Source organism: Lates calcarifer, linkage group LG15 (assembly GCF_001640805.2).
Source record: "Lates calcarifer isolate ASB-BC8 linkage group LG15, TLL_Latcal_v3, whole genome shotgun sequence".
Classification (NCBI taxonomy): domain Eukaryota; kingdom Metazoa; phylum Chordata; class Actinopteri; family Centropomidae; genus Lates; species Lates calcarifer.
Window position 1 is genome coordinate 22,030,987 of NC_066847.1, and position 23,115 is coordinate 22,054,101.

The window sequence follows — 23,115 nt, forward strand, 5'->3', positions numbered from 1 at the left end:
CTGTTCAATCACTCTGCCTACTAGATTTAATATGTGGGAGGGGAGTGGATTTGATTAGTTGATTTATCAATAAGTGGATTGACAGAAAAATGATTAACTACTGACAACTATTTTGATGATCTTTTATTCATAAGTCATTTTTTATGCTAAAATGACAAATAATCTGTGTCTAACTTCTCAGAAGTGAGGACATATCTTTTTAATAGTTATGGTCTATTTGTTGGACACGAGTCATTTTAAGATGTCACATTGGGCTTTAGGTAATTGTGAAGCTATTTTTCATGTTTTTTTTTTACATTTTATAGGCCAAGAGTTACTAACAGTTTCACCTATATGCAGGAGAAATAAATTACTGATTTGACATAAAGTAATAAAGTGTGTAAAAAAGTTTTATTGTGGTATTTTTTTAGTATTTTAACACTACTGTGTAGTAAGAATCAATAAAAATATTTAGTTATTTCATGGAAACAATCACAAAAAAAACAAAAACAGCCTTATATTTTCCAGGTTTGAGTTTCCTGGGGAAAACTGTCACCGCTGTTCTGATAATGTATTGGACGAAGAAGGAGGCACATCTCTCTTCAAGGCTATAAGTTGGAGCGTGTGAGCCAAGGAAACTCCTGCAAGTACAGACAACAGAGGATTATATTAGACCTCCATAGATGGAAGAGCCATTATACAGAATGTAAAGGACCTTTTGTGGCTTAGATGGATCCTGGAATCCATTTGACCAAATTCAGAAATTCAGTTGTGCAGGAACAAAGAATCATTTGTTTTCATCCATTATCTACGAGTCAGCTTTAAACATGACAGAAAAGTATAACAGTCAGGAGACAAAGAGTGACGGCAGCACACTTCAAATGGGGGGGACAAATCTTTCTCCCGGCCACAGAGTGCACACACATGGAGTTCGGCACCATGGATACAGTCCTCAATACAACCTTCAAACATGTCTGCGAAGGGTTGCGTGGATACATTCAACATAAACACAGAGGCCCGTGCTTTCTAATTATGGGGACCCTGAAATAGAAAGGTCAGTTTGGTGTGAGGTGGAGGGATTGTGAGTGGAATACAACAGTTCTGCGGTGCACCTGGAGCATATGGATTACTGTTCAGTAAGGCATGCCAGTCACGTAGCCCTATGAGGACGAGACAAGCAAACACCGAGCTGTTTGTTCCTCTGCGCTGATCACAAACCTGAAACGCTGCTGCCTTTAATCACTCTTGGATTTACAGCTGCGACTGTTGACGTCATTCATCATTGTACATCTTCTGTCTGTTTCACCTCAAGGAAAAATGAAACAAGGCCTGAATCCAAATATCCATCGCTCCCAATTTGCAGCCTATGGTCACATGTCTGAGGTGCTCATTTGCCATCATTGACCATTTTGGAGAATGATATTACAACAGTGTTTTAAGTAGCTGAGAAGTGACAATGCAGCCTCAATTACATCCTCAACCACCAGGGGGCGTGGCATTTCCACAGGACAGATGCTAAAGATCTCCTGCCTGTTCATCACAGCTGAAGAAGCCATTCAGATGAACAACGTAAATTCAACTTCATGACATAACTCCGGGGCGTTTTCTTTTATTTTTGACATATGCTGCTCAGGATGACTGAGATGACTCAACACGCATGCTGTGTAATACCTAACGGTGGCAGTTACCTGCTGTTTTCTGTCGGAGGATGGGTCGATGAGCACGTTGAGGAGACTCGGTTTCTCCCAGTCACTCAAGCTGAGCTGTAAGGCGCTGCGTAGCTCCTCCACCGTCCTAACCAAGAAGCCTCGACCCCCAAACGCTGTCATAATCTCATCGTAGCGTGCCTCAGGTAGGAGGGTCACAGGAGGGGCTCTGACAAGCAACGTGATAACATAAGCTACCTTTGATTACATCAGAGGAAACTACCACAGTGAATGTACTGCATTATGATGACTTGACTCACACAGAGGTCAGGTCTCCCATTTTTGCCATTTCTTTCCACGTCTCAGGATCCACTCCGCTGTATATACCATTATTATTGACAACAATAATGACCACAGGTAAGTTATACCTATTAAAGAAACAAGAAGATTGTGAAATTCAGTCATGCTACAAAATGTGAAACTGAATATATGGTGGAGAAAGGGAGGAAACAAACTTACCTGCACATAGTTTCAACCTCCATGCCAGAAAATCCAAAGGCACTGTCTCCTTCCACACAGACAACCCTTTGGCCTTTATTCTCGCTCTTCTCTACAGCAGCTGCAGCTATTGCAAAACCAAGGCCTACTCCCATTGTTCCAAATGTGCCGGCGTCCAACCTAGACATCATCAGGATTAGCTAATCACAGGCTACAAAAATGTGCAGACTTAAAGACTTGCTTCGGTCAAACGCTACACAAGTGTGCAAATGTGCATTTTCTGTGTTTTGAGTAAACTACTTATAAGGAACATGTAAGCGCTACTGGTCATGTCAGAATGGTCACAGCTACCTGAAGAAGGTCTTTTGAACACCTCTGATAATACCATACCTGCATAAATTCGCAGGTGGCAGTTACCTGCCATAGGAGAAGTTTTGGAGAGGCTTTAACATTACACACAATAAGTTTGGGTCACTCATCATTTGCATGGTGTTGGAACATGATAATTTGGCCCTTAAGGGGACACTCCTGTCCCCTATATGAAAATTGTATGAGACCTCTGTTATTTCACACTCCTTTCTAATGACCCCCCTCTAGAACATGCATTTTTGTGTACAGTTGTTTTTCAGAACATAAAGACTGAACTGCAGCGAACGCTTAAGACAACTGATAAGTGTGTCTTCAACCTCTGCTTCACTGAGACTGCCTTGCCTGTGTCGAGGTAGGTAGTTGTTCAACATAGTGCGTCCTATGTCCATGGTGTTTGCCCCCTCGCTGACAATTATGCAGTCATGTGGCAGCAGCTGGGAGACATGGTGAAACACTGTGTAGTAGTTCATGGGCAATGTTGACTGCAGAGCAAGTGCCTGTGGAGAGACACAGGGCAAAAATCTTGTGAAACTTTATTAATAATAACAATACTACACCTAAATAAAGTATATGAAATACATGAGTCTAAACCCACCTTTGATATTTTTGCATTTGCAGCAATTTTGTCTTTTAGTGTGTTCCACCACTCTGTGTCAGAGGGATATTTCCAGCCATCTTTACGGACGCACGTCAGGAGCTGAAGGAGAAAAAAAAAAAGATGAATCAAAGACATAACTGTTCTCAGGATTTTATGACAATTCCACAAAGAGAGAGACACAACAAAGATGTAAGTTTGTGTGCAGACTGAGATGCAGTTAATATACCTGTGTAACAATAGCATTGATGTCTCCCAGGAGAGCAACAGCAGGCCTCACATTGTTCCCCATCTCCTCAGCACAAAGGTCAACCTACATACAGAGCAGAATCATATTATGTTATTATTGCACAACATTTGCAGTGACAGTGAAACACAGTGGAGGAGATATAGCCAAAGGAATGCATAAACCGCACTGTCATGACAATATTTAAGCATCCGCAGCAACCATGAAATTGGAAATTAAATTCTCCATTAGCTTTACAGCAGTGAGGTATCCCAACATAATGTTTCATGGTCTCAAAGGCAGCACTGATTTTACAGGAATCAAAGACATCTGACTTATTTATATACCTGGATGACTTTGACATCAGGGTCAAATCTGGGTGGCAGACCAAAATGCAGAATCCAGTTGAGCCTGGCTCCGAGCAGAAGCACAACATCAGCCTGGAGAAGAGCTCTTGGCCACAGAAATGTAAAGTGGAGGAGGAGGTGGTGGAGCAACAGCGGAGGCAAGATGGTCAGAGATAGAACAAAATGAATACCATGTACAATGATCTTATACAAAACTTGACAGATTTCTTTCTTCTGTGGCCATCAGAGCTAATCTTTCTCTCTGCCTGTAGCAGTAATTAAATAAGTTGTCACATCTACATGACACAGATGGAATTCTCCTTGACGTATTTCATTGTAGAAGACATAATACCCTTGTGTGTAGTGTGTATTTTGTAGATTTTGTTGTAGGGTATTTATATAGAAGTGTCTGTTATGTAATTATGTATGTGACCTTGAATGTACTTACTGTAAGTCACTTTGGACACAAGTGTCTGCAAAGTGAATGTAATGTAATGTAATATAGATAATCTAATTAAACACAGAATCCAGTTTGTTCATAAGCCATGGAAATACAGAATGTTTTTCATTCATTTTAACATCAGAGATAAAACTGTATTTAATCAGCCACTTTTTGGCTAAGGTACTAATGTCATTTGTTATTCCTGCACATTCTTGTAATGAAAGGGTGTCCCACCTTGAGCGGGCAGCAGCCACACAGTTGGGGTGATCATCAGGCAGCAACCCTTTCCCCATTGGGGTGGGCAGGAATGGCAAACAGCTCGTTTCCACAAACTGCCTGAGAGCAATTTCTGCTCGGCCACAGGCTGCTCCTGTTATGCATAACAATACTCACATCACCATGACTTACTGAGTGACACTCTGATTCACCAGTAATGGAGGAAAGTCTGGGTTTCCAGCTTATTCAGTGGGATAATTCCAAGAGATACTGCAAATGTTTCTTTTGATGTTACCTTTGCCAATGATGACTAAGGGTCTTTTAGCTGCTTTCAAGACAGAAATGGCCTCAGTGATTGCACCGTGGTCAGCCAAACTCACAGGCGGAGGTGGGCAACAGGACACAACTCTGCAGGAGAAACACACTTCTCTCACTGTCTTTACACTTGTAACCACATAGGTGATACTACACAGAAAAAAAAACTATCTATAAAACCTGTAAATGACGGCAAACCTGACTTGGCTCCTGTCCACTTTAGCATTGACCATGTCCCCTGCAATGTCCACGTAACAAGCACCTGGACGCCCATACATGCTTGTGCGAACTGCCTACGAGCAACCAAATACAATGAAACTCTAAGTCATCAAACTGCACATAGGTCTAATTTTGTCTGTTAGGTAAATCACTGGGATGTGTTAAAGGAAAAAGACAGATGGTGTATTATTGGGCTGAGATGTTACCTTCTCTATCACTGAGGGGATGGCTTCCAGGCTGCTGGGTCTGGCAGAGAACTTGCTATAAAGGCGACATGCTTCCACCTGACAACAAATTAAAAACCGTGTTAGTTTAATGAAGCGTCAACAGGCGGAAATCTATGTGAAGGTGTGCTTTACCTGAGGGAACTCCTGAAACGCCCCTGCTGTTTCCTGGTTTCGATCCGAGGACCCTCCAATAACAACCACAGGCCTGTGCACAGGTGACATGCACTTTTTAAATTATGTGGCCAAGGGTCCACAGATGCAACTGTAAAACTATAAACATAAAAAACAAAAATGACAAAAAAAAAAACCAACATTGGTTTGTTATAGAGTTATACCAGCAGTTCATGTTAGCGTTGGCCATTCCACCCAGAGCATGGATCAGTCCAGGTCCAGACACCACCAGGCAGGCACCTGGTCTGGATACAGATAACCACAGGAGACAGCAACAACATGTAAGATACAAACTGAAACAGGCCTCGTCTCCCAGCTGCTGGTATCATTCTGCTCAGTAAGTCAGTGTCTTACCTCCCAGTAAGGTATCCAACGGCAGAGGCTGCGTAGCATGCCTGTTGTGTAACACATTTTAATACTGTAAAAATAATGCATTACAAATGTAGGCAAACAGCTGCGTAGTAGATTAATAAGTGTTTTACCGCTTGTTCGTTGCGCATTCCCACATATTTGATCCCTGCAGCCTGAGCAGCCATGGCCACTTCAATGACAGGAACACCAACTATCCCAAACATGTATTCCACTTTCTGCAGGGAGACAAAATACCTCTTAACAAACTCGACACTGAAATGTACGAGTTTTATGACGAGAAGTGATTGTAAACAGCAACTAACAGCATTTTGTTGTATTAAAAGTTTATTCAAATACACAGCGCGGCACATGACCTTTGACACATTTCTGGCAGTCGATACATGGTTACAATGAAGACACAGCTGGTAAGTGCAGGTAAGACGCTTCATAAATCTTCGCAGTGTTTTAACGGCCTTACCTGAGCCTTTAGAGACTCAGCAATGAGCTGAGCTCCTGTCGCTTCGTCCATGGCTCTCCAGAGGCACTGCTGTGTACTTGTAAGCAACAAGTAAAAGGGCCAGACAGCCAGAAACTAACTACATGAGCAGCTACTGACTCTTATTGGTTGTTTGTTACCATCCGCTATCTGCCCCCTAAACCCACCCCGGTTCTATCACTTCCGACTTCTAAGCCAATCACGAGAGCCAGTGAATGTGACATCATCAGAAGACTAATACTCATTAATTTATAGGCTCACTTGGTGTGGCGCTACCTACCCGAGAGTGTCGACAGTTGAACTCAACGCATACCGTTTACACATCATTTTAAAGTAAAGAAGTCAAACTAATAAAATAAAGGGTTTAAGGAAAATGCACGGAATCCGTTGTATTACTTAACCTTTATTCTGCTGTAACAACAAGATTTTTTTCATTATCGATTCACCACTGAATTATATTTTTTTTGATTAATTAGTTGTATCCATAACAATTTCTTTCAATCCAGAGTGAAGTTTTCAAATGTCTCATTTTGTACAGTAATACAATAATATTTACAATTTAAGTGTGTGGGGTTGTTGTTGTTGTTGTTGTTGTCATGTTTTCTTAAAAAAGTCACAATTATCAAAATCTTTTAAATTTTCTGTTGATCAACTAATCGATTAATTGCTCTAGATTTAATATACGATATTAATTGTATATTCAAAATATCCAATGAACTAATACTAACTTACTAAAAATACAAATTACATTTAAATGATGGTTTGGATGGATTAGAGTTACATGCTATGGTTTAAATAGCTCTCAATCATTGTGTTTAAATCGTTTCTGTTTTGAAAGAATGCTCTTCAGTGTTTCACTTATCACAGACTCACATGAATTAATAGTAATGACTAATAACTAAGATTATAAATCTACTATCTCCTTTACAGGATGTGCCCTAAACAAAGCTACAAACAGGGCATAGAATTTACAAAAATAAAAATACACATTCAAACTAAACTATAAAGAATATTGAAAAATTGCTAAATATCATTCAAGATACCATTAGAAATGTTTTAAAATGTTTCAGCATTCCCCCGCAAATATAAAATGGAACATTATTATTATAGTTTAGTCAAATGACTGCCTAAGAATGAGATGTACACTATTGTTGACTATTTGATGGACCATTTTTACAGCAGATATCCTGCCTTGTCATAATAGGAAAAGCACAGGTGCTACTAGTAACATTAACTACTGCTCTGTCCATGTAGTGTCACAAAAACTGAAGCAGCAAAACAGAGTTCAGCCATCTATCATTATTTATACTTGTCATTCTCCTGCTGTGACAAAATGTCTTCTGTGCAAAATGACTCTCAAGCTGCTTCACTTGTGCCATGTATTTATCAGAATTAAAAGGCAATACTCCATAAAGACTCATGTTCATTATTAAATAACTCATTTCTTTATTACTCATAAAATATACAGCAATCTCAGTACTGAAAGAATTCATTGGAGCTTTGAATTCACAGTCATAATTTCTATATACATGCTAGTTTCATCCCTCTTCAAGAAAAAGCAAGGAAAAGAAAAAAATCTTTTCCATTCTAATGAAGCTAGCAAATGTATTGTACATATTTCCAGTTAAAAGGATTTTTCAACAGACAGAAAAAAGGGACTTTTGAATCATGGTAGGATCAAGTGGTTTCATTTTTTTGAAGTTAAAGCAAGCAAAACCTGTCAACAAACATTGACTAATATAAGAGCAAAAAATATCATTCAAACAGAAGAAAATCAAACGCTGTCCTATCATTGGTTTACAGTGTTTCTCTTCACAAAGCTTAGCCTCACATACCTCAGTGTTGGATCAGTGCTTCTTACAATTGTTTCATTACTTACCTAGTGTGCGTCACTGTACTTTCACAGCTGCCTCTACAAACCCCATCTTTTTCTCAGTAACTAATGAAGGCACAAAATGAACACATAAATAGGAACCAAAAGTACACAAATAATTTATTCTTGAAAGACTAAACCGCAATGGACAGGTCAATATACAAAGGTAAGGTTGATCAACTTAAAAATAACCTGGTGCACATATCAAATGTTTTTTTTTTTTTTTAGATTATTCAGGTCAGAAAATTATTTTTTTTCCCTCTAGAGTATAAGGAGTTTAAGACATGAACATGGGTATATTAAAATTTTGATCTCAAAAAATAAATGATTTTCCCCCTGTATGACTTACAGATTTGAAGGACAAGCGCATTCTGACAAATGTAGTGTGTGGATTTCAACCTTCTTTCACTCCTCACAAAAATTTCAAAAATGAAAACTGCCCCCCCCACCCCCTTTGCTAACCAATAAACTCAAAAATTCTCATTCTCATTTACACAGCTAAAATTGGGTTAAAATGCATCCATGTCTTTTGGTCCCTGTCGGTTAAGCTCTCTGAAGTGCTACCATCCCCTCTTCAGCACGTTATTGCCGTACAAAGGTCGCCGTCTGCCCAACAAGTACAGTTTTTAGCACTCAAGAAGTCAGTGTTGGTAAAGCAGCGGTTACTGAGGTCCAGTATCAGCTGGAAGGACACCTGGTGCTGGATAAGGTCGGGAGGAGTGTGGGCCAGCCTGCTGCACCTCCTCCCTCTCTTGCTCTTCTTAGTGGTGATGGTTGGGCCTGGGTGGGGGTGGGGGTGGGGGACTCTTAAGGCTCCTGTGGGGGCTTTTCTCTTCGTCTGCCCTCCCAAGCTGGCGGTGGGTGATTTTTTTTAAGACACAGTGTGTGTGTGTGTGTTTATGCATCTATCGCTCCCCTCTCCTCTCCCTCAGTACGTCTCTGAATCCGAGTCGTTGAGTTCCTCGTCCTTGTAGAAGCCCTCGTGATGGCTGATGTTGTTGAAGCTGCAGTAGGAGCTGTGCTCACCGCGCAGCACAGGCAGGCTGTCGAAGGTGACGCTCTTGGAGGGGCTGGTGGTGTAGTGGTTAATGGCACTGAAGGGGAGGGTGGGTGCCGGGGTGCAGGGGGACACAGGCATCATGGTGGCCAGGATGAGGGCTAGGCAGTCTGCCACATCTTTGTTGGGGGCACAAGCCAAGGCGGGTGTGTAACCTGAAACAATGACAGTGCACCAGGGTTATTATTACATATATAGGTGATTCTATATAATAAAAGAAAAGTTTCATTGTATATTTACCGTTTTCATCAACTGCAAGTACACTGGCTCCTTTTGCAAGCAGCTCTTGCACCACCACAGTCAAACCATTTCTTGCAGCCACGTGTAGAGGCCTTAAAACAAGGATACAACACAGACGTGTTGACGGGCAAGTCAATATTTTTCAATTTGCTCTCTATCTCTACATTAATAATTCAAATCCCTACAGTTATCTACAAACACTACAACCCCATTTCATCACTCGGAAGCAGCAAGACACAAAACACTAATATGATACAAGCGATACATACGTCTGTAAGGCGGCGTTTGTGGCATTTATGAGGTTTCTGTCTGTAATCTTCTCCAATATCAACAAGGCACTGGTTTCATGTCCCTGCACAAAACAGATAAAAAACAGTGAATATCCAAACTACCATGCACAGTAGCTTAGAAATGCATGGTAAATACACACTGTAGTTCAACGCACACTTGAGGGAACAGACTGTACATTTGCTGCTGTAGAATGCATGAACAGTGCCACCATATGGTAATACACACCTTACTGCAGGCCAGATGAAGTGCAGTGTTCTTCACAGCATCCTGCAGAGTGAGATCTGCTTTTGCACTGCTCACCAGCAGTTCTAACGGTGAGGGTGAGAGGGTACAGCGGAATTTTAAAATTAATTCAATGCAGCATTGTTTATCAATTCAGTAGCGGTGGTTAAAGCAGAGGAGCATTCGTACCGACAGCGTTAGTCTGGCCGTTCTCAGCAGCCATCATGAGTGGGGTCTTCCCTGCGGCATCAACACTATTGACTTGAGCGTTGTGGCTCAGCAGCAGCTGGAGACACTCCACATGGTCAGTGAAGGCTGCTGCATGCAGGGGGGTCCTGCACAAATCACATCAGAACAAGGCTCATTTTAATTTGGACAAGGTGCCCAGCATCAGGAGTTACAAAACTATCAAGGCTGGAATTCTTGTTGTACTTTGCTTTCTATGAGCATGCGTACCTGTTTTTACTGTCTTTGGTATTGACAATGGCAGGGCCCAGAGTGTCTATCAGCATCTCAGCTGCACCTTCGTTGTCATGGATCCTAGAGAAGAGAAAAGAGCCATTTATTTCATCTATTAAAAAAAGTCCTGTCCTTGCATACACTGATCCAAACAGAGGACAGCAGAGGATCTTACACAGCACAATGGAGGGGGCTGAAAGAATTGCCTTCGGCCTTGTGAAAAACCTCTTGTTCCAGCAAAACCTCCACACATGTATCGTGACCTGCAGGAAAGAATGCAGAAAGCATTTGCTGTATCAGCCTTCATCTCTGAGTGCTCGCAATCAGGGCTCTCTTAAATATTTTTCCTTATTAACATGTCAAATTTTAAACTCGGGTGCAAAAAGAAATTGCATGAAAGAATAACATAAAGAACAAGCATGAAACATTACAAATGAAATGTGCATGCTTTTTTTAATCTACACTTGCTTAAGTGCTCAAATTTACTGTCTTGGCAGCATGCCTATATTTAAGAGCATTCAGTACTAAACATTTCTATAACTTAGATTTATAGCCTTCTAAGAGGTCTTCAAAGCCTCATCTCTGTACCATTGTAGCAGGCCCAGTGCAGTGGGGTGTAGCCTTGGTTGTCTGTTAAGACAGGGAGTGTTTCCACTGATTGGGCAGCATGCAGCAGGCCTCCCAGTACCCCAGTGTGTCCACATGCTGCTGCCAGGTGGACCGGCGTACGCCCTTTACAGTCTCGCACCAGGAAGTTGGCGCTGTGCTGAAGCAAGGCCTCCACACATTCCTCATGTCCGGTCACTGCCTGAGAGCAGAAACCAGTTTTTTATTAATGATGATAATGATTGATTACACCTTGAATGATAAGAGCTGATAAGTGTTTTTAAGTTGGTTCCTTCCAAAGGCAAAGACAGTGAGTTTGTGCTTATGCTTTCATTGTGGTGCTGCTCCACCCAGATTGAAAGCCTAATTGTGACTGTGATGACTAGTACTTTAAAAATTCAGGCTATTGCATCACACAAAAGCTGCACAATACACACCACATCCGTATGTATTAAGTTTGGTGCTGGCAGCAAAGTTAGAGTATCAACATAGAAAACTCTACCACAACATCAACAGTACCAAGTACAGCATATGTAAGAAAAGTGACAAGTCCTTACTCCTCTATGAAGGGCCGTCCTGCCCCACTTGTCTTTGGCTTCTACACTGGCTCCCTTATTTAACAGAGAATACACACAATCTGTGTGTCCGCTCAGGACCGACAGCATCAGAGGGGTTCTATGAGATGAAAGACAATAATATCAGCAATTACTTTAGAACATAAGTGGGGGGAAAAAAATCCTAAACAAACTTTACTTACTGTCCATTCCCATCTTGAATATCTACTGCACTTTGAAGATCAGCATTTCCAATCAGCAAACGCAAACATTCTGAATGACCATTGGTAGCTGCAGGGAAATTATGAAAACCCATCAACAGCATCACTCATTGTATTGTATTTGGGCCTGAAAGGTCAAATGTATTCAAATTCATGAGCCACAAACTCCAGGTCCATACCTGCAGCGTGGATAGGTGTTCGCTTCAAGGTGAAGTCTTTGACAAGGATGGAGGCTCCCTGGTTGATTAGCACATCCACACACTCTACATGACCCTTAAAAGCAGCCAAGTCAAGAGGCGTGCGTCCTTGACTGTTCCTCACATCAAGATCCAGCAGAGACTGCACCAGAACCTCCATAGCATGGTGGTGACCGTGGTACGCCTGAAAGATTAATTTACCATGATTGAGCTAATGTGAATAAACTGAGACTGATGACAACGCCATTACAAGGATAATACACAGTACTTACTGCAAGGTGCAAGGGGCTGACGGGAGCTCTGACATCGGAGTCATTCAGGATGTCTGTCCCTGAGGTTTCCATTAGCTGAACAAACCAAATACACAAGTTAGAGGCTGCGTCGGATACAATTACTGTACTCAGATCTACCTGACTTGCAGGCCGACTTTATACATGAAAAACCCCAAACGTACACGAGGAAGACAAATACAAATTCTACTCACCACATCTAGAGGTGTTTCACTTGCAATCTGTAAAAGAGAGTGGGGGAAGCGGCAGTGCATTAAATGTTACAATAATATAGCAATGCACAATTTCGGAGACGCTGATTGTCATTTGTTGTGTATTCTAGAGTGAAGTTCTCACCAGCTCCAGACAGAGGCGATGTCCGTACGCTGAGGCGTAATGCACAGCGTTGTAGCCCTGATTGTCCCGGATCCCTGGATTTGCATCATTTCGCAGTAAGTATTCCAGGCACCTGCATGCACAACAAAGAGGCTGTCGTCAGGGAAACAAGATCTTCTTTGAACTGTTACTTAGCATAACCGATAATGCAAGTGAGCTTTCATCCACAAAACCTTCAAATGTAACCCTGGCTCTCACACACAGCCACTGCCTGCCTTTAAAAAAAACAAAACCCAAAAAACTGAATTTATTTTACGAGGTATTACTGACTTTCCATCTGTGTCGGAGGCAGCGGCATAGTGGAGAGGAGTGCAGCCCCGTTCATCTAGGTCGTTGACGCTGGCCCCAGAGCCCACCAGAGCAAATAGGCACTGGTAGTTACAGTTGGCAGCAGCATAGTGCAGGGGGGTCCTGGAAAAGCAAACACGGCTCAGCTCACTGTTCAAATTTGACTGAAAATGCCAGAGCAGGAACTCTTGATCCAAATCCACCAGTGAATGCTACAAACCTGCCAAAGCTGTCCTTCCTATTAAAGTCTGCCCCCGTGTTCAGGAGGAGATTGAGACATTCCAGGTTTCTGAGGGGGTTAGAGAGATTTATAAAATGGTGAGCTGAAAATTATAGTGATCTTTTTGTTTCAGCTCATGAACTCTATTTGCACACTTACACTTAATGGTAAACATACTGTTCAGCTGTCCTGTACTCACCCTCCAGCAGCTGCAGCATGTAAACAGGTCCTTCCAAAGTCATCAGGAGTATCAATATCAAAGCCTGACCAAGGGAGTAAAGGATTATGATCAAGATCCGACATGTACTGCTTACTGTGTATTTTACAGTATAGACATTTTACAGTGTTCAAATTTTAGATAACAAAGCAAAAAACTTTTTTTCGACTAATTAAACTACAATATCAGAACAATTCAAGACTGGTGTAATTTTGTACAGTGGGCAGCCACACAAAATGAATAATGAGTTGCTCACCTGAAGACAGGAGCTTTCGGCAACAATCAGAGAATCCACTGAGAGCAGCCAAATGTAGTGGGAACATACCGTGAACCCCTCGTCTGAAAAAGACACAATCTTGTTGATTAAGCCAGTATCACCCAAATATCACTGGTGCTAAATTAAGAGTAGGAACTTTCTATCATATCATTTTCATAACAGTCGATAGGTGTCGGCATGCAGCTCTTTCACAGTGTATAAAGTTGGTAATAGTTGCTGAAAATGCAGCAAACAGTCTCACTTACTTAGCCGTGTCAGCTCTGTTGGTGATGAGGGTGTTGATTAGGAGCTCGTGTCCATATCGGGCTGCGATGTGCAGTGGTGTATTTCCGTTTTTATCTTCACAGTCAATCTCAGCACCTCCGGAAGAAAAACAAAGCAAGCACTTAGTGAGCACTTACACTAAGAAGCAGTTTTAGTTTTACTGGGAAATAAAGTGAAGGAGGCTGAATTTTTAGAGGAGCTCACCATTTTCAATGATTGCTTGAGACCTAGAAAACCTCCCATGGATGGCTGTCATGTGGAGGGGAGTCTTCCCATCTTTACTCTGGAGTCAAAAAGAAACGGGCGGGGTCACAACATTTCTAAACTCTATCAACTGTAGAAATAAACACTTCACACAAAAGCAACACGCATGACCTCTTTATAATAAAACAATATATCTGAAATTTCAGTTATTGAGCAACAGTTTTTTTAGACCACATTGAGCAACCCTTTACCAAGTAATCAATGTTGAAACAGCAGGAGGAGACATTCTGGCTCTTACTCACCTTGATGTTGACATCCGCCCCGTTGCACACTAGGAGCTCCAAGCAGAGCGCCCCATGGCGTGAGGCGGCGGTGAAATGGAGAGGAGCAAAACCCTTCTCGTTCACCTGGTTGACGTTAGCGCCACATTCAATGAGCTCATTCACGACTACGTCCTGCCCGTTGTAGCAGGCCACGTGGAGGGGTGTGTTGCCATACGCATTGGGCTCATTGATCTATATGGCAAGATAAACAGAAAGGAGCCATCAAGACAAAATTGTACTCCACTCACATAGGACTGTTATTCTTTCAGCACAAAATAAGGAAATCTGTTGAGTGGTTATTCAAAACATATCTCTTCTGATCAGATCATAGGACCGAGCAGTGTCCACAGTGTAATGACAATAAATCTGTGGGTGGAACTTACATCCACCCCCAAGTCCAGGAGGTATTTGACAACACTAATCATTCCACTGGAGGCTGCCGCATGTAGGGGAGTGTAAGATTTCTTATCTTTACAGGCCACCTCGGCTCCATGAGATGCCAGTAGCTTCACCACTTCTATGTGCCCTGAAGACAAAAAGAGAAGGATTTAATTACATGAATATGCTATCAAGATATTATCAAATATTTCACATAGTCGTGTTCGGCTGCAATGGGCAACATTCTTGCAGCAGACTGTATTTTCACAGTACAGACAACATAGCACAATGACAGTTCCAAGGTTGAGTGCTACATTTTTTTTTGAAGGCTGACGTTGATGCAAACCATTTCTAAAAAGATCCTTTCCTCATATAATTTGTTGGATGCAATCATATCTTTATATGTAAACTTCTGTATGTTTTATGCAACAATACAACCTATTTTTCTAAAGGGCCTTAAACTAAAATTAAAATATGTGAAAAAAATAATGAAAAAATGATGAAAAAGAAGATATTATTCTTTTTCCAATTATATCCTGAAGACTTTCATTGAAGAGAGGAACTCCTCAAGTTACATAGGAAATTGTGTGATGTAAAAATCCATGTAGTTGATTTATTACCCATGTAGGCTGCCCAGTGGATTGCGCGGCGGTCTTTCTTGTCAAAGGCATTGATGTTTGCTCCTCTGGAGAGCAAGAGCCTCACCATCTAACAGCAGCAACGGAGGGAAAAAGAGCAATTGGGAAAGATGTCAAGGGAAGATGCAACCTGAACAGCGCTACAATTCTACTGCCTTTGAGTCAGTGTGGTCGTGTAACCACTGTGTATACATGGTGTTTAATACCTTAATACTGGGGCTGATGGACTGATCCTCTGGTCTACACCACATACATCTGTACAACTTCAATTTCAGCTCTCGAATTACAAGAGCCTCCACAAGGCAAAACTTGCGTTTACTTAGTAAATGTAAACCAACAGAACAAGAAGACATTAGGAGCAGACTGTCAATTTTCATAGGGTACCTACTGTATGTTGGAGCATATGCATAGGTTATGTCATGACACTAAACATAAACGTCTCCTTAGTATTTGTTGTGCACTGTCCTGGAATACTACAAAACCAAAAGGTTCTCTTAATGCATTGACTTGCATGAAAAGACGATTAGGTAAGACGTTTCCATCTTTAACATAACTACTTTGCATATGAGTATACTGTGCAATTGCAATAAGTCATTTGCATGCAAGCATGTGATTGGGCAAACACTGTCTCTACATGCAGTGTCCTTAACCACAATTTATAACTGACAGCCCGCAGTGTCAGTTTGTAGCCGTGTGGGGGAAAAAATAATTATCTGAAAATCTGTCATTTTCTAGACAAGCTTTGACTGGTTCATTGTTTGTTGAGCTGCGGCTTCTCCAGTTTGTCCTGGTGTTTGGATTTGTGCAACGGACTCCCAGATCAAAAGGGATTATTATCACCCTGCCCCAACCAAGATTTTACTATACACTAATACAGCAAAGGCTCAGCTTAGCCATTTGTTTAAAAAGGAATGTAAAACTTGTCAGACTGGGCCACAGCATATGCCAAGCACTGCGGATACAAACAGCTTAATTTGCTGTTGAAAATATTTTTTGCTACAAGTTGCACGAACTTAGAAAGTTTGCCTCAGATAAACAAAGAGAGACACCAATTGCTAACAGGAAGAGGAACAGCTGACTACATGCTTCTCTAACTTATTGCTGCAGTTATGACAGTTAAAATTGTACAGGGATGTTGGCTGTTTCATCTCACATTTCTTAAATAGCCATTGTTTAGCTGTTCAGTATAGTACCTGGCACAATGCCTGCTGTATTTACACATTTATGAGGTAAGCAGAAACACTTCCTTTCAGTAAAATGAGAAGACCAGGAGCTCATACTAACAGCAAGGTAACACCCGACATCAAGCCTGGTGTGATGATTCAGCTCTAAAAACTTTATATATGTGGTACATGCTGTCAATATGAGCAGTGATTATAGTTTTAAAAACAAACAAGAGAGACTGAGCAGCCGCACAGTCAGCGCCGACCCTATAAGTTAGTACAAGTTCTGTTTCTTAAGGCAACTAATATTCAAATGTCCTGGCATATCTTTCCATTAAGGTGCAACTAAATCAATACTAAAATGCATTAAAGCTCTTCTTAGAGTACTGGCCACAGATGAGTCAAATAATACTTTAGGGCTCAATTCTACCTCTAGATGACCACTGAATGCTGCATGGTGCAGCGCGGTCCGGCCTGCTCTGTCTGACACATTCACATTGCTGAGCAGTGGGACGAGGGCTTCGGCGCAGCGGACAGCCTTATTGGCTGCGGCGATGTGAAGCGGCGTCTGCCAGTTCTTGTCTCGGGCATTTACGTCCGCAGAGTGTTTCAGCAAAACCTGGACGGCCTCCTGCAAGAAGTCATCACACATGTAGGTGTGCACTGCTTGGATTTGTAAAACAAATGTGTGACAGAGGATAAAAGAAACATTCACATACCTCACTGCAGGAGGCCACGGCCCGGTGCAGAGGAGTGAGCCACTTGTTATCTTTGGCATTTACCCTGGCACCTACGAGTCAGAGGACACTGGTTATCAGACATTCAAGGTCATATATTTACATGGCATCTAATGTAACACATCAACAAAATGACTGAGGCCTTTTTGACAGTTAAACAGTCCTGTTCTGTAACATTTTCACCTGAAATGAGCAGAAGAAAAGAGCAGGCTGCAAAGGCTGCACAAAGAGCTATTCCACAATATTGAATACAGATGCACCATCTGGCCACATAAGCATAAAAATATTCTACTGAGTGCCACATTTGAAATACCGTAAGTCATTATGCTCTCAAACAGGAAAAAATTGCTGATCATTCACCACTCCCTTCAATACCCAGGAAAGAGAAACCAGTATGTCAGGACGTCCATGTATGACAAGGAGTGCAAAGGTGATGATGACTTTGCCCAAAATGATTCTCTAAGGTTTAAGTGGATGTAAATGTCATCAGTCTGACACCAATTATATAATTTCAACTATATGGTAGTATCTGACTTAAATAGCCTGTTTACATAAATCCTCCCCGTTGAAAAATATACCTGAAAGAATCAGCAGCTCTATGATTTCTGCATCTCCAAGATAGGCAGCAGCATGCAGTGGAGTTCGCTTCTCATTGTCCTGTAAGAACGCGAACAGAAAAACAATAAAGTGATTAAAAAGACACAAAACAACTTCCACTTACACCTCGCCCTTGTACTCTTTCTCTACTTTATACAGGCAAACATGGTCCTGATCTGTTTGCAGGATTTAAACCACACCTTATCTTTACTGTTTGTAACATTACAATGGTAGGAAGGAGAAACAGCCATTAAATGCTGACAGGCACACGGTCACCATTCATGGCAAAAAGTGGGTTAAACATAAATACAATAACTTGAAAAGCCTTACCAAGAAACATAAGCAAGTACAAACCAGCCTTATTTTGAAACAAACACCCCCACCAAAGTAGTAATTGTGAGGAATGCAATAAAGTAAGCAGAGCCAGATCATGCAGTGGGAACTGTAAAATCCAACCATGTGCTGTTTTGTGCTCGGCAACTGTTAATTGAAGGAGCTGTATGCAGCCTTTCAAGGACAATTATACACCAGAGGTTTTAAATTTAGTGTTGTTGGGATTTTTTAAAAAAGTTATAACAATAATAAGAGGAAACAGGTGTAGAGTTAGTGAGAATCTGTTGGGATTACCTGTGCATTCACATCCTCTTTTTTGAATATGAGTGAGCGTACTTCATCTGGGTCCACATTGAAAATAGCTTTCAGCAAAGCAGGCTGTAAAAGAAAGATTGCATTAGACTTGAAACACCAACAGTGGAGTTAAAAATTGAGAAAACAATAACCCCTCAGACCTTGGAGACCTTAGACCTTACAGAGACTTCTGGATCCTCGTCATCAAGCACCACAATGCACACGCGACTCATTTGCTCTGAGATTATACAATCATGTTCACACTGTTTAAGAAAGTCCATAAATATTCTTGTTTAAAGAAGCAGAGACTGAGGCATTTTAACAAAACGATGACTGCACAAATCAGGGGATGATGGAGGCAGACTGTCAGGATCGATACTGACAAATGCTGAGCAGCCACTTTCTAATTCTACTCTGTGTTGGCAGTCTGCTGTCAGGCCGGAAAACCATATCCACACCATGCCACAGAGAGGAATACCACAATCTCTGAACGAATACAAGTCCAGCCATGTGCTCCACACGACCGATGAGCTGTCCGTCTTCACTTTTTCTCCAGATAGAATTTAAACTTTAACATGACTTGCTTCCTGTGACTGTACATCTTCAACAGAGACAAAAAAAAAAAAAAAACAAAACAGGAGGGAAAGAAGACAAAACTATCCCCAGCTGATCTCATTCGCCATTACAGCAGGTAGCAAAGATGATAAAAATCAAACAAAGTTTCCAAAATAAAACTGAAGTTACAGGAGAAAGTTCTTTGTGAAGTCTGACTCTTAAAGATCATGCTATTCCTGACCTGGCTTCTTACAAAAGTAGTAAAAGTAGTTTAGCTGGCCCCACCCTTCTTGGGGGCGTATACACAAGGAAAGCACTGCTGTGTATTTTAAACAAATATACCATTATATTTTCCTTACTTCCATTTTGCACATTCATACATGTGCCTAATTGAAAAAAAAAATCTGCCAAGAGTAACTGTGCTTTTAAGACATCTAACTGAAACCATAAAGATTTAAGGAAATATTTACAAGTTATTCATTGTGACACTGTTGCAGCTTTTTACCAATACTTCCTGTAAGACAAGGCTCTCTCACAACACCCGCAATGTCCCTTAAGAGTGAGTTGGAACTGAGAGGCTAATGCTCTGACACAACTCAGACTTTAAAATGCGACAGCGTCCAACAACATTTAATCCATGTGGCCACCTACAACTACTAAACAGCAGTCAGTGTAAGAATAATGACAAGTGACAATGTCAATATTAAACTGCAGCTGTGACTGCAAACATCTGGACTGTAAAAACAAAACAAGTCAACAACTCATCACTCACTAATTGGTGAAGCATGGTTTTGCCACACCATCAACCGTCCCAAAGAGAGTCAATAGAGCATTACTATTTCATCTTTAATGCTGAACGGCTTGGTCCTTCATAAAATACCAAACTCACTGAAGATCAGATCGTCACCACTTATGTGCGCTTTCATTCTAATAAGCCAGTACCCACAGCTTTTTTCAATCTGAATTTTTTGTGTGTGTTTTTTTTATTGACCATTGTGACATCTCTATGACTTAATAAATTAATTCAGAAACAATGCTGCTGAAATCAATGCCCCTATCAACAGTCACAAACTGTATAATTAAGTGTGCTAATGGACCTTCATGCCTTATGTTGGCCTGCTCAACATTGCTGCGCTCCCCTATCTGATCCACCATAACACCAGCAGAGAGTGTTTGATCAGGCAGTTTTCCACTGCCTGTGGGAGGAGGCTGGCATGGATGGGGAGAACAGTGAGGGCAGGGGATCCTTTCCAGAGGCTGCAACTGGTTACCCATGAAAGACCCCGATGGAACATTCCTGGCTTCCAAAAAAACTTAACCCTTTCTTGACTTTAGTCGACTTTCTAAAAAACAAACTGAGCCACTGTGGTGGGTTTACAGCAGCATCCACAGCTAGGAGTTGTTTCCAGAAGTAACAGCTGTGAAATTCGGTGATACTTAAATGTTCTGAGTCAGGTGAAATATTGTCTGGCACAGCACTTCCATTACATGTGAGCAACCATAACCTTTGAATGAGCAATGTGCACTCATGTATCCAAAACAAAACGTAAGATAAAGGGGCAGGTGGCTGCCAAGTGCCAAGAGCCAGCAGGATTTAAAATCACCTGCTGTAATGTGTGGCTAATATGAAAACCTGAATTATTTCATATTGCCTTTATGTGCCATTGACACACATTGGATGGAAAGGGCTAAGGAGGGAAATCTTTAATTTGAACAGTACATCTCTCTGTGTGCAATCATTTCCATAGGTTGGATTTCTTCCTGCATACATTTAGAATGATTGAGAACGCAAAATACATTTGTTCATTAAGATCCCATCCTTCATTTAACCCACCAGGCCACCCAGCAAGTTAATTAGCTAATGTGCAGCCATGGAGCTTATAGTACATCATGTACAAAAGACATCTAGTTTACACTGCACAGTTTGAACCACACACTGTATAAACTATATCAAACAGAACTGGCTATGTTTGGATCCAACTCGTCTTTCTGAGCAGCTTCCCAATGTCTTTCAGTGGCTCACAACCACAGGGTTATCCAGAGCCATTCAAATGATACTCAAAAGTCAAGCGTGGTACCAAACACTTTTATGTATAGCTGACATGAAATAAATTGTAATGTATATCCTGCATGGACTATATCAGCTATTCTGCTGCAAGACTTGTAAGCACTACTGTTAAAATAAAAGACATTGTGAACAGTTTGTTGTGGAAAATGGTACTGTAGTTTTAACATACATGGTGACATGAGTGAGATTGTTCCCTTTGAAGTTGAAGTTGAAACCAACAGGACAAGCTATGCTTTGCCATCATACCAATTTGAACCACATGAAGCATTTCAGCAATCGGATTGATGCGCAATAAGGACTTAAAATAAACAACGACTGCACAAAGACTGCCATTACCAACCAGGGAGCAAGTAGCTTACAGTCCCTTTTTAAAAAACATAAGACAATCCTTTCATTCACTTGTTATAATGCCCATGAATATCTGCAGGGTGCAATGGAGGTTAGAGTTACCGAGGATAAATTCAGAGTAACAAGCAGGCACTTGTGCCTCTTACACTGTTTCATTTTGACAATTTCTGAATATCCCCCACAGTGACAAGGAAGGACAAATCTGCATTTTGTTGTTTTCAGTTCTCCAGTCCTGCACGCTTGGTGTAGGAGATTTTCTATGCTTCTCTAGCTGCACGACTGTGCACCTCATCTCCTCATACAAGCCAGCCTAGTTAATACCATCACCATGGAGACAGCTCTTTGGCAACTCCACCGGCTCACAGGAGCCCAGGCACACGATCATTCAAGCACACACACAATGAAAGACACATGCACATACATATGTTACAAGAATAGCAGGCATGTACAAAACACAGTCCTTAAATGATAACAGAAAGCTATTCTCGTTTTCTCAAGTAGGTGGCAAGTGTTTAATATAGTTAGAGGACACATGTCTGATACTGTCACACTGCCAATCATCTCATAGATTATTATTATAACCATTACACAGCAGTTAACTTGCATGTACACCATTTAAATAGCAGATATAAATATATTTTGGTAGGCAACTACTTCCTGAACAGCCCATAGAGACGGTTTAGTTATTTGAAGTATGTACAAGGGGATAAGCACAAAAGGCTTGTGATCAAGGACATAACTTATCTGTTATAAACTTAAAAAAAAAAACATTAAGACAATCGCTAAACTGATCAGGGCATACATCCTCTGACAGATCCCCACTTCCATAGTATTCAAACCAGACTCAAATTTATTTAGTGAACCTCTGCTTAAAAGCTAATTCATTCTTTACGTGTTTACATTTTATGTAATTTTACAGCTATCATCACACCTCACCAGCTGAGATAGTTAACACATATATGTCACTAATGTCCAGTTGTCACAGTAACGTCACAATCAACAAATCGCTTTGGTTGTTATGGTACATCATCTCGTACAACATTACAGAGATCTAGTGGCTATTATTATATCACTGGATCACTTGGAAGCGACAACTCAAGCCCAGTTTTGTGTCGTTTTGTCACAATATGCTATCAAGTCATTTCCCATCTGAGCAGCTAGTGGCATTTCGCGCTGGCTCTGGCTAATTGCTGGAGATAAACACAGGATCATTAGCTGGTTACAACTCAATAACCGCTTGAGCATGTGTCTCAGTGTTAAATGTGATGCCTCTTGTGATCGCCAAAAAACGTGCCTCCATATGTGATTCAGCCGACAGTATCGTCCCTAACTTTCACCACACAAGTGACAATTTAATATGTAGCTTCCCGTGGAAGGCTTTAGGAAACGCTTCCGTTTCGGAGAATAGCTGGAGAGACTCGAATTACATTCCGCTGGCGAGTGTTGAAATCGGGGCAGCTAGCTAACATTAGCCAGCCAACATTATCTTAAACTTAGGTCAGCTTTTGACACAACGATCACTTACCTGGTCTCGAATTTTGAGAACCACCATATTTCTGAGATTTTAACTGTTCTCATGCAGATTCATAAATGGATATTTGTCTCCTTCCGAATAGCAGTGTTTGATCTCCGTAGCTCTCCCGCTGGTCCGCTGGAGGCCTAGCGTGACGCTAACTTAGCTCTCTAGCTAGCTCCTGAACCTATGGCATGAAAGCAGAGGAGTAGCGGA

At 41.3% G+C, this 23,115-nt stretch overlaps 2 protein-coding genes across 3 annotated transcripts; both read right to left on the reverse strand.

Annotated features, from left to right (window-relative positions):
- Positions 1-371: 371 nt before the first annotated feature.
- hacl1 (2-hydroxyacyl-CoA lyase 1) lies at positions 372-6,255 on the reverse strand. Its single transcript, XM_018688451.2, has 17 exons — positions 6,080-6,255; positions 5,733-5,837; positions 5,605-5,645; positions 5,415-5,495; positions 5,212-5,284; positions 5,059-5,136; positions 4,832-4,926; positions 4,614-4,726; positions 4,337-4,472; positions 3,661-3,766; positions 3,317-3,400; positions 3,088-3,189; positions 2,835-2,989; positions 2,145-2,303; positions 1,946-2,053; positions 1,668-1,854; positions 372-620 (listed from the first exon to the last, which is right to left on the reverse strand). Exons 1-17 carry the CDS (start codon positions 6,128-6,130, stop codon positions 588-590), a joined length of 1,707 nt encoding a protein of 568 aa, XP_018543967.1. The 5' UTR covers positions 6,131-6,255; the 3' UTR covers positions 372-587.
- A 1,264-nt stretch (positions 6,256-7,519) lies between these two features.
- ankrd28b (ankyrin repeat domain 28b) lies at positions 7,520-23,082 on the reverse strand. Of its 2 annotated transcripts, none has more exons than XM_018688373.2 (28): positions 22,912-23,082; positions 18,416-18,499; positions 17,770-17,848; positions 17,174-17,244; positions 16,885-17,085; positions 15,274-15,361; positions 14,659-14,801; positions 14,255-14,467; positions 13,953-14,031; positions 13,730-13,844; positions 13,464-13,546; positions 13,190-13,253; positions 12,991-13,059; positions 12,753-12,893; positions 12,444-12,555; positions 12,302-12,328; positions 12,090-12,164; positions 11,800-12,001; positions 11,603-11,690; positions 11,403-11,520; positions 10,828-11,047; positions 10,415-10,502; positions 10,237-10,320; positions 9,970-10,115; positions 9,784-9,866; positions 9,537-9,619; positions 9,268-9,359; positions 7,520-9,182 (listed from the first exon to the last, which is right to left on the reverse strand). In XM_018688373.2, the coding sequence occupies exons 1-28, from the start codon at positions 22,936-22,938 to the stop codon at positions 8,899-8,901; spliced, it is 3,159 nt and encodes a 1,052-aa protein (XP_018543889.1). In that variant the 5' UTR covers positions 22,939-23,082; the 3' UTR covers positions 7,520-8,898. The 2 variants fall into 2 exon arrangements, with proteins under 2 accessions (XP_018543889.1, XP_018543883.1); XM_018688367.2 differs by lacking the exon at positions 22,912-23,082 and adding an exon at positions 18,577-19,193.
- Between the last annotated feature and the right edge of the window lie 33 nt (positions 23,083-23,115).

What these genes read in the sequence shown, in the direction of transcription:
- hacl1 (XM_018688451.2), bottom strand. Translation starts at nt 6,130, where the DNA reads ATGGACGAAGCGACAGGAGCTCAGCTCATTGCTGAGTCTCTAAAGGCT. An exon ending in CTGAGTCTCTAAAGGCTCAG is followed by an intron (nt 5,838 to 6,079) that starts GTAAGGCCGTTA and finishes GTCTCCCTGCAG; the next exon opens with AAAGTGGAATACATGTTTGG. An exon ending in CTTAGTCATCATTGGCAAAG is followed by an intron (nt 4,473 to 4,613) that starts GTAACATCAAAA and finishes TATGCATAACAG; the next exon opens with GAGCAGCCTGTGGCCGAGCA.
- ankrd28b (XM_018688367.2), bottom strand. Translation starts at nt 18,696, where the DNA reads ATGGACTTTCTTAAACAGTGTGAACATGATTGTATAATCTCAGAGCAA. An exon ending in CATTCAGTGGTCATCTAGAG is followed by an intron (nt 15,362 to 16,884) that starts GTAGAATTGAGC and finishes TGCTGCTGTTAG; the next exon opens with ATGGTGAGGCTCTTGCTCTC. An exon ending in CCGAAAGCTCCTGTCTTCAG is followed by an intron (nt 13,254 to 13,463) that starts GTGAGCAACTCA and finishes TCCCTTGGTCAG; the next exon opens with GCTTTGATATTGATACTCCT.